The sequence below is a fragment of the Pseudorasbora parva genome, chromosome 4 (assembly GCF_024679245.1).
Source record: "Pseudorasbora parva isolate DD20220531a chromosome 4, ASM2467924v1, whole genome shotgun sequence".
NCBI lineage: Eukaryota > Metazoa > Chordata > Actinopteri > Cypriniformes > Gobionidae > Pseudorasbora > Pseudorasbora parva.
The window spans coordinates 45,567,343-45,578,248 of record NC_090175.1 but is presented as its reverse complement, the minus strand read 5'-3'; the positions used below and the strand labels follow the sequence as shown (position 1 = coordinate 45,578,248).

The 10,906-nt window shown below is 38.0% G+C and overlaps 1 protein-coding gene across 2 annotated transcripts; it reads left to right on the top strand.

Annotated features, from left to right (window-relative positions):
- On the top strand, positions 1–10,903 carry fip1l1b (FIP1 like 1b (S. cerevisiae)). 2 transcript variants are annotated; one of them, XM_067441957.1, is made up of 17 exons: positions 1–291; positions 1,796–1,853; positions 2,015–2,129; positions 2,617–2,723; positions 3,837–3,901; positions 4,041–4,148; positions 5,432–5,562; positions 5,712–5,827; positions 5,996–6,049; positions 6,999–7,098; positions 7,205–7,361; positions 7,539–7,565; positions 7,774–7,828; positions 8,381–8,436; positions 8,603–8,822; positions 8,955–9,101; positions 10,566–10,903. In XM_067441957.1, the coding sequence occupies exons 1-17, from the start codon at positions 213–215 to the stop codon at positions 10,705–10,707; spliced, it is 1,737 nt and encodes a 578-aa protein (XP_067298058.1). In that variant the 5' UTR covers positions 1–212; the 3' UTR covers positions 10,708–10,903. The 2 variants fall into 2 exon arrangements, with proteins under 2 accessions (XP_067298058.1, XP_067298057.1); XM_067441956.1 differs by having other exon boundaries at positions 8,378–8,436.
- Positions 10,904–10,906: the final 3 nt, after the last annotated feature.

The following is a 10,906-nucleotide window of genomic DNA, read 5'->3' as shown; positions in this document are numbered from 1 at the left end:
CTGGTGTCCTCAGGTTTGCAAGAACATCCTACAGAGGCTGTAGGAAGTGTGGAGTGCTCCGTAAACATAATTTAATACATTTGTTTTCTTTATTCGTATGTGTGTTTGTGTTTTTCCCCACCGAAGTATTTGTGGGCCTGTTCGGGATTGGTGGGTTTTCGTCTGACCTTGTCTTTGGCTTCTTGAGCGCATTGTAAAGGCCAGAGGAGAAGATGTCTGCAGAGGAGGCGGATAAAACCACCAACACTGATGCAAGTGCTGGAGACGAGGAGGAGGAATGGCTGTACGGGGGTCAGTGAGCGCCAAATCTACTCTCAGCAAACGTTACTGTTCTTTGCTATTAAACACTAAATAGGCTCTTGAGAAGTGTGCTTATATGCAGCACAAAAGGACATATTGATTAATGCAGGCCCTTTATACTCATACTGCACTGTTATTATGGGATATGGGACCTGTCACTTCACTACATGAGGTAGTTTTACGTCCGTGCTTTAAGTAACATTTTTCTTCATGAGGGAATATATAACCTATTTGTGAATTTATTAGATTATATGGTTCTTTAGACAAATCTTTTGTGAGGGAGTTGAGGTAACGTTCGATTTCATTCAAGATTCTCATTTGCATTTCGAATCTGTTCAAGGTTCGCTATTCTTCGCTGCTTAATAATTGTATGTGAAAAGAATTAATCTAATATTCTTTTTGATAATTCTATTTGAATCTGTTCTGTTCCTTCGTTGCTTAATAAATATATATATATATATATATATATATATATATATATATATATATATATATATATATATTAACACAATTATTTAAGGTTCTCTTTGATAATTCTCTTTGAATATCTTACCGGTAACGTTAGTACCCTGAGAACATATAAGTATCTGTTAACATGTTCTCAATTCTGTTTTGTTCTATTATTCTCTACTTTAAGAAATGTGCTGCTTCTTATTCTGAGGGGACTGAGAGATGATTTAATAAAATCTCGACTAGATTATGTTGTAGACTTAATTTAACAATCTGTTCAACAATACCTTTAGGATCTGTTAACACAAGGGCCAAGGACCCCTAAATACAATAACTCTTTTATGAGGGACCCTTTCCTAAAACCCCATCTATGTATTTTTATGTATGTATTTAAAAAAACAAAACAAATTGGCTATACTTAATGTTGGATGTACAAACAATTTCAACTAAATTTAAATCAGAAAATATTGAATTAAATTTTATTTTTATAAGCAACTTTCACAATAAATGTTGTTAAGCAGCTTACATACTGCGTTAATAATACTGCTTCACAAACCCCAGTGAGAAAAATAAAGGGGGCTATAAGAAAAACTCACTAGAAAGATACATAATACAATACTGGAAAGTATGTATATGGCAAGAAAGGAGAGAAACATTTAGGAATTAAATAGTTAGAATGTTTGGTAAACTTTATCCTTTTTTGCTTTGTCTTTTTTACTCCCTGATATTTTCTGGGGCCCCGTAGAGCTTTCTGGAGGATCCCTGAGGGTCCCCAAACCCTAGTTTGAAAACTCCTGTGTTAACAAATTTTAATTCTATTTTCTTCTATTTCTTCTAAATATCCTACTACTCATTCTGATGGGAGTGAGAGAGAATTTTTTATAAAATCTGAATTAATTTGTTCAACAATATGCTCATGATTATTTAAGGTAAATATAAAACATTTATATTTGGAGCAGCTTAACTAATTTCTTATCAATATAAATGGGGTACCATGAGCCCATATTCTTCAGTCTCTCATTCACACATTATGTCTTTCTTACAGATGAAGGTGAAAGTAAAGAAACTGAAGAAGAAGAGGCCAAACTGACAGCAGCCATCAGGTGAGATATGACATGCTTATTGTTAGTGGTGAAGAGCAGGGTTGAAAACCCCTGTTCTGTAGCATGTCCTGTAAAATGTGTTCCAGTACCATGCACTCCAAGTTAACTAAGGGGTTCATCAGCATTCCTTCATTCTCACACTAATCTGTGTGTTTTTGCAGTGTGACCTCTGCTCCTCCTGTTTCCGAGGAGGTCACCACGACCACCGCCGCCACCGCTATCACCACCACCACAACCACCACCACCACCACTACTGGAAATGGTGTGGCCAGTCAGGTACAATAAAGATCTCATTCGGTTTTAATGGAGTTTATTTAAAGTCAGCTTATTACTGATCACGGTTGAGCTTAAATAGATTATTAAAGGTCAATATCAATGTTACATCTGTACATTGCACTGCGATTTGTGTCAGTTTTGTGTGTTGAAAGCCACAGATGTGTGAATTTGTTGAGTTTTTATTGTAAGCATGTGCTGCAGTTTTGTTCGCCCCTTCAAATGCACGCAGCCTTTAAAGCAGGATGGATTCTGATTGGCTATCAAAGTTTTTATTGTTCATCAGCTAAAAAAAAAGTTATTATATGCCCTTAATGTTATTGTTGTGGTGTAGACTGCTATTCTTTTTTATATTTAGAATGATTTTTTTTTAAATAAGTCCTTTTTTTATTTGCTTGCCAGCTTGACCTGTAAAAAGAATAATTCACTGTACTCCTTACTCATTACAAAAGAATAGAATAAAAGAGAACATACTTTGTTTCTGTTTTAGGAGGAAACACCTGGAGAAGATGAAGACAGTGAGAGCGATAGCGATGATGACGATGATGATGTCCGTGTCACCATTGGAGATATTAAAACAGGAGCGCCACAGTACACGTAAGTGTTCAGGGACCGTTCTGGCATCCTGAAGATTAGATGGTTCACGTTGATTTTATTATAGGCTTTTTTATTATTATTATTTACCTATAAACACAGTCATAGAGAGGATCGCATATGGTAAACATGGACTTCTTGTGCATCTCGCATGCATGTTTGAGCTTCTTTGTTTACTATATTCGATGTTCTCTATGTACGTGTGTCAATTATTGTTTATATGTAAATAAAAGCCTAAATTTAAAGGGTTAGTTCACCCAAAAAACAATTGCCATTACTCACCTTCATGTTGTCCCAAACCCGTAAGACTTTTGTTCATCTTCTGAGCACAAATGAAGATATTTTGGATGAAATCTGAGAGCTTTCTGTCCCTCCGTTGACACACCTACCACTTTGATGCTTCATTAAGTTCATAAAGAGATTGCAAAACTAATTCTTCTGAATGGAATGCTTTAGTCAACATTTTCTGAAGAGATTGCTTTACATGATGAACAGATTTAATTTAGGCTTTTATTCGCATATAAACATTCATCAACTCACAAATGGAATTAGCCGTAATTAAACAGAAGCTTAAGCATGTTTGCTTTACGTCCGAGAATCAATGAGGTTTATTCTCATTTGCTATGCAGCACGTTTGCGCTTCCACAGGAACCAGTGACGTTTGTTCTCGTATTGCGCAACATGTCTGAGCTTCTGCAAGAACCAATGAAACTTGTTCTTGCGTCAAGCAGTTTCTGTTTATGTTCGCTGATGATTATATGTAAATAAAATTAAATCTGTTTGTCATATAACGCGATCGAGTATCTTTAGAAAATTTGGAATAAACCGCTCCATTCATACGGATTAGTTTTATGATCTCTTTAATGTCAATGGAGAAACAGAAAGCTTAGGTTTCATTACAAATATCTTAATTTGTGTTTCAAAAATTAAAAAAATCTTATGGGTTTGGAGGGTGAATGAATGGTTTGAATGATCTCTAATGCTGTGGCTTCTTTATGTCGTTGGCAGTCCTTCTCAAATTCATTGGTGATTTGGAGAGAAACATGTTATTTTAATTCTTTGTTATTTTTATATACGACTCCAGAACTGGTGTATTTATGATGTTTTATTGTGCAGGGCATATGGAGGAACTCCAGTGAATCTGAACATAAAGTCAGCTGGCAGCAGAGCGTATGGAGCAGGTGAGTGAATCATTGTGTGTTGCAAAGCTTTGAACTTTACATATGCTTTATGTGTTTGCTTGCGCATTGCTTGCATGTGCCTTTTTCTACAACGCGGCATCTGTGGGCTCCTGACATAGTTTGAGTGTGTGTTTATTAGGTTCGAAAGTGAAGGGCGTAGACCTCGAAGCTCCAGGCAACATCAATGGAGTTCCAGTCCTGGAAGTGGACATGGAGTCCTTTGAGGAGAAACCATGGAGGAAGCCAGGTGTGTATATTAACTTCCGAACCAGTTTAAAGGGGGGGTGAAACACTCAGTTTTAGTCAATCTCATGTCAATCTTGAGTACCTATAGAGTAGTATTGCATCCTTCATATCTCCGAAAAGTCTTTAGTTTTATCATATTTATAAAAGAAATATAGGCTGTACTGAGTCTTTCCGGAAAAAACCGAGCGCCTGGAGGCGTATCGTGTGGGCGGAGCTAAAGAATGACAAGCGCGCAAAGCGGTGACGTCCTCAAGCGTGGAGAAACCCATCTATCTCAGCTAATACAGATAATGATCCAGAATCAAATCTGAGGCAGAAATAAATTGAACAGGAGAAACGGCAACATCAGGACGTCCGTCTCTGTGGTATGTAAGTTACTGTATTTAGTGGCCTCTCCACATTTCTGTGTCTTTACTCGCAGTGTATGAGGACATGATTCGGTTTATGGACTATTGTATGCGACTAGACCTTAGAAGTTGCAAGCAAAACGGTTTTGCACGTCAGAATACTGTAACGTTATACAGAACAACAATGGAGTAACCGTTAGCGCATTTGAATGACGAAGCACGCGATCGTGTCGTTTACTGATGTTTACTCATGCGTCCGTAGCCAAAAGCAGAGACATTTGAAGCAGTTTAACTCACCGGCTGCTTCCAAAGCAGGACCGAACCTTTATCGCTGGGACTGCTCCGTCAAAAACACACTTCTTTGATTTGGTAAAGTCCTGACAGCAGTGGCGTGTAAATCCACTTGGAGACGCGACTGAAACGATGTTGTGAAGCTTCCCGTCATTTCTGCGTTCAAATCGGTTCAAATGCAGCGCTGCCTTCCCGGAATGCTGTGCTGAAGCGTTGAAGTCGCTCGACGTCACCCATAGGAATAAAGAGAAGCGCGGCGCCACATAAGTGTTCACGGACGACTGGATCTGCATCTGAGAGACTGTTTACGGCGTGCTCTAGTCACACGCGCGCGCACCCTACCGGGAGAAGAGCCCGTACGGCCCATACAAGGACCTTCCAATCTATTAACGTCAAGTAGACCCATACTCGAAAAAAACTCGCTGAAACTTGTGAGAAACCGGAAGGAGTATTTTTGACACAGAAATACTCCATCAAACGTCCAACAGTTTTTGTTTTTGAAACTTTGTCTATGTTTAGGATGGGAATCCAAGTCTTTAACAGTGTAAAAAACTCAGTATGCATGAAACAGCATTTCACCCCCCCTTTAAAGTCTCTTTTGTTTTGTTTTACATATGGTGTCTGCATAGTGTGTGTGTTTTTACAGGTGCGGACTTGTCTGACTATTTTAACTATGGTTTTAATGAGGACACGTGGAAAGCGTACTGTGAAAAGCAGAAGAGGTTACGCATGGGCCTCGACATTCTCAACATTGGATCCACCACCAGCAAGATCTCAGTAAGCATGATCTCATTAATTATGGTAGTAGTAATTTAATTACTAAGTAATAATACTACATTTACATGTAGTTGGTTTTGAGTACATTTTGATAGATGCAGTTGTTCTAATTAAAATGGTTACCTTTTCCACCTCTTTCTTTCTGTCAGGTTCAGCAGGGTCGCACAGGTAACAATGAGAAGGAGATCACAATACCAACTCATGCATCTAAAGCAGACTTTTCCTCTCCATCCAACCTGTATAAAACAGGAATCAATCCAGCGAGGTAAACATATTCACTCACACATAGACTTGTTGAAGTCGTCATTTGTTTGAGTTTCCACACTCCAGTATGTTTGGGAATGCATGTACAGTGTTTGTCCCGCATCTTTCATGTGGGAGAGGGGACTAGTAACTCATTTTTGCCTGTCTCCCCTTACCCATGCCCTCATAGGATATCCCCTCCACACTGGGCAGGGCCTGCCTCTCAAGAAATGCCCTATTATACGTAAGTGAGAGGTGACATGGGAGTGGTTTGTCTTTCAAGGCCCGAGTTGACATTTAAATATGAAATTAAATGGGCTTCATTTGTTGTCTTTCTATGTTTTATTGATGACTGCAGTTGATTTCTTTTGGTGATGTTTTAATCTACAAAGCAGTAAGAAAAAAAATCAAATGGCAAGATAAAAACTTCTGCTATGACAACGGACTCCACAAGCTGGCCTGTTTTTTTTTCTTTCTTCTTTAGAACTGTGTAGCCTTTAGCGCTGCATTTAATATTGTTTTATTTGTGTGTTTGTGTGTGTGTGTGTGTGTGAAGCTAGGCATGACATTCTGGTAGGGCTGGGTGGTATGACAAAAATGTTATATAACGGTGTATTCATTTCGAATCACAATATAATTATTTTTACTTGTTTATATTTTAAGCCATGTTGTAATTAAACAATATTGCAAATATGAATAATAAGAATGTGCTGATACTTAGAATGAAGGCACAATTTTAAACAAAAGTTCAATGCTCAAAAAGCTAATATTTGATTAACTTACATTTTAGACACAATATCTTTACAGTCTATTTTTGCTTTGTCTATGAAAATGGTGAAAAATGATATAAGTGAAAAACTTGGTTTGAAGAGTTGCAGTACTATTACAAAATTTAAAAGTTACAAGCACTTTAGAAACTTAAATTCAAATTAACCCTGAACATGTAAAAAGAATAATTCAGCTAACTCAAAATATTGATAAATAATATAATAAAAATATTGAAATAAACACGGGTCGTCTGGCAGATGTAACAAAACACATGCACTGTATTTATGCACAAATATATCATCCATGGTATATACAGTTATATTGCCCTGCCCTCCTCAGAGGTTTGCTATGTATGCATCTGAAAAAACCCCACAGAAATGTATGCACACCCTAAAGCTGTATGTGTATGTATGTTTTTGTTGCAGGAAGACGCCTGGGACTATAGATGTGATTGGAGGACAGACTGCCACTATTAGCAGGGTGGAAGGACGACGTCGCCACAATCTGGAGGGGAATAACATCCAGGTTACACACATGACATGCCCTCACGTTCTACTCTGTCTCCTCACTGTAAAACTAAAATGCCAGCAACATATCTGGAAATTGAATCATGTGACTTTAACACTTGTAGGTGATCTCAGAACATTCCAGCTCTGATGCTGAACCCACGGTGGCTAAGATGCCGCCACCTTTCTTTCCTCCTGGGCCACTGCCTCCAAACATCCCCCCTCCTCCATTCCTCCCTCCACCTCCTGTCAGTCAGGCTCCACCTCTAATCCCACCTCCAAGTACGTCTGACAACTATAAAATTTAATCTTACAATTTTTTAAAAATCTGTATGAATATCACTTTCAACAACACTGATGTTGTGGATTCTCATAGCATTTGTAAAATTTGTTTATTTGTCATGGTCTATGCTGTCACGGAATGATTTTTAAAATAATTCTCTTTTTTATTATAAACAGGGATGCCTATCACTGTTCCTCCTCCCAGTAAGTTTAACCTTCGTTGAATGTTCGAGTGTGCAATAACATGACAAACATAGCAAAAGTAACTCAATATACAGCTTTAAAATGTTTTCAGAGCACCCGTGTACTGAAATTGCAAACTTTTTATTGTGTTTAAAAGTCTTAATTTCCTGTTGTTTTCACTATAATCATGCTGGTTGCTGTTTAAATCTTATTTCTGTTTCTGTTGTAGATTTCCCTCCTCCCACTGGAGGACCTCCTCCTTCACTGATCCCTACTATGGACAAGTAGGTGTAGCTTCTGTACAAATCTAATACTGCTGTTATTTTTTTATTTTTTTTTGTGAATTTAGGCAAGTCTGCCAGTCAACATCATGGGACAAAAGTAAGCAATAAAGTACGACAGGGCTGTGTATCATGAATAAGTCATGGCTGAAGGGCGTTGTTAGGTTCCTGCAAGCTCTTCAGCCGTAACTTATTCACGATACAGCACTAGCCTTGAGTACATTATTGCTTTTATAAAACGGTTGCCATACAATACAAAAATTAAAGCCAATGTGTTAACTAATGAAACCTTATTGTGAAGTGTTATCACTACATTTTAAAATGTATTAAAATAGAAAACAGATTTTTAAAATTGTAATAAAGTTTCACAATACTACTGTTTTTACAGCATTTACTACTGTTTTTACCATGTTTCTGGCTGCACATTTTAAACTTCTTTTAAAATAACACAAATCCTGATGACCCCAAATCTTTGAATGGTAGTATGTACCATTTAAAATGTTATACTTGAACTTTTAACAGTTCCTTAATTGCCTGTGTGTTCTGTTTTAGCAGTGGGCACCCAGGAGGATATGACGGGCGTCCTGTTGCTCCATACCCGTTTCCTACAGGTAAATGTGGTACTATCTCCCCAGTCTATTATAGTCACCTGAAAAACACTTTTAATTTAGATCTCATCTCAGTACAGGTCACAAGTACTTAAAAATATTTCAGGCTTTATTAACCTCAATTAAGAATCATGCGCATTGGGGTTTGTTCCCATGGTTCTGTTTTCAGGTGGGTTTCCTCCACCCATGCAAGGAGCTGTTAGCCCCTGGCCTGGTTTGATGGACAACCCAAAGCAGTGGGACTACTACCCTCGGCGAGACAAAGAAAGAGAAAAAGAGCGAGAAAGGGACAGGCAGAGGGAACGGGGCCACGAGAGAGACCACAGTCCCTCCTCTGTGGCTTATAACAGGTCTACGATGATGTCAACCGACTCGTTTACCACACAGATGTACTTAACCTTTAAATTCTTAACATTATTCCCAAAGAAAATAATTTTGTAATCTTTGACTTTAACCTTCTTAAGGGTTAAATACATTTGTTTCTTATATTTTTATTGATTTTTACACATGGTATTTTGCAGTGATGAAGAACGGTATCGTTCTTACCGTGACTATGGAGACAGAGGGTACGAGAGGCATCGGGAGCGAGCGAGCCGTGAGAAGGAGGAGCGTCACAGGGAGAGGAGACACAGAGAGAAAGAGGAGGGGAGGCATAAGTCATCACGGAGGTATCATATCAGGGTCGCAAATTAATAGAGGCTTGGGGTAAAAATGCCACTGAAATGAATAAAAAATGCCTTACATTCAGCTATAGGGGCAAAAATTGTCCTTCCTATTTTTAATATTTGTAAATTATGCAGTTAAGCAATATCACATGAGAAAGACTCCTCGAATATCAACATTGATTGCATATATTAAATTGATTATACAAAATGAATGCAGTTCAATAAACAAGAAATTAATCTTAAGTGATTTACATTTAGAGACAATGAGCCTGATTTACAGACTGTTTTGCGTGTTAAAAACTGCTGTCAGGATTTACTAAAGACATACAGTGAAAAAATTATGCTGAAAAGGCATGTACATGGTTATGTTTTTGGCTGACATTATTGCTAATGCATTTGTAGGAGCAACATTTTAGAAGAGTATTTAAATAAATCACACAAGTTGATTTACTAAGGTTTGCGCTCGTCAGTTTTTGGTGTTTGCACTATTATTTTCAGCCCAAAAAAAGTCTTAAACCAGATGCTAACTGGTAGATTGTGTTGTCATTATGGAAATGATCCGGGTGCGTCTTTAATTTGCACGTCGTCAGTAGATCACATGCAGAACTTTCCACTCCCATCAGCTCTTTTTTGGAATTGTGCTCTCATGCTAATTTGCCCTGTTTAGTAAATCTATTCTAGCACAATATTGACTATTTTTGCTCTATTGCACCAACAAAAATAGTTTTAAACAAAACCACAGGATCTCTGAACAACACAGTGGTGAGTCAGTGAATCAGGTAAGTCAATGATTCAATGACTCACTCAAAAAGACAGTCGCTTGATTTGTTCTTGAATGAGTCAGCTGTTTTGAATGAATCAGTGACTCCATAACTCACTTGTTAAGTGATTGACAGTGATTTTAGTTTCACATTTCAAAACATAATTTCCTCTTTTCCATAATTGCATTTTATATTTAACACATTAATCTCATAACATTATTAATGCAGTAATTGCACTACAAATGCATTCATGCCACTTATGAGCAGCATTCAACATATAATACATCTAAATGCCACTTCATATGCAGCTTCTGTGCCACCTCTGCAATGAAAAGATACCCTGTGCTGTGTCACAGTGTGCATACTACCCATCCTAAATAGTATGTTATATTAGAATATAAATATGTCCCGAAGCATAGTATGTTGAAATGAGTATGCCAAAAGTCCCTGGATGGTCTATTATTTCCGTTAGATTTTCAAAGCGTAGATACATACACACTGCAATGGCTAATACTGCCTACATTGCGCTTAGGAGGAGGAGTTATTTCAGAACTACAAACATGAATAAAAAGGGTTAACTGCAAACATGGCAGGTGCTAACCGACAGTTGAGGTTAAGATAAACTCACAGCCTCAAACACGCAGTCCAAAGTGCTCTGCATTCTCTTTAAGATCCTTCTTCTTCTTCTTCTTCTCTACTATCACAGCAGTAGCAGACGGAGACATGATAGTGAGGAGGGTGACAGTCACCGGCGCCACAAGCACAAGAAGTCCAAGAGGAGCAAAGAGGGCAAGGAGCCCAGCGAGGAGCATTCTGTTGACCAGGAGAACCAGGAGGCCATGGAGTAACTCCTGTCTGTCTCCTCCGCTCTCCTTCCTTCTTATGAGAGCGCTGGTTGTCTGCCAAATCATGCTAAATGAAACTATAATCCAGTTTACCTTCCTTTTGGTTTCATGTTTTTCTTTTTTCGTTGTTGGTTTTTTCCAGTGCAGTTGTACCATGTAGATGTTGATTTGTTGGATTAAAAAAGAGCATTTGGTAATATTT

Bases quoted from the DNA above. Each gene is read 5' to 3' on its own strand.
- fip1l1b (XM_067441956.1), top strand. From the start codon at position 213: ATGTCTGCAGAGGAGGCGGATAAAACCACCAACACTGATGCAAGTGCT. The intron at 4,149-5,431 runs GTGTGTATATTA...GTGTTTTTACAG, and splicing joins GAAACCATGGAGGAAGCCAG to GTGCGGACTTGTCTGACTAT. The intron at 7,566-7,773 runs GTAAGTTTAACC...TTTCTGTTGTAG, and splicing joins TATCACTGTTCCTCCTCCCA to ATTTCCCTCCTCCCACTGGA.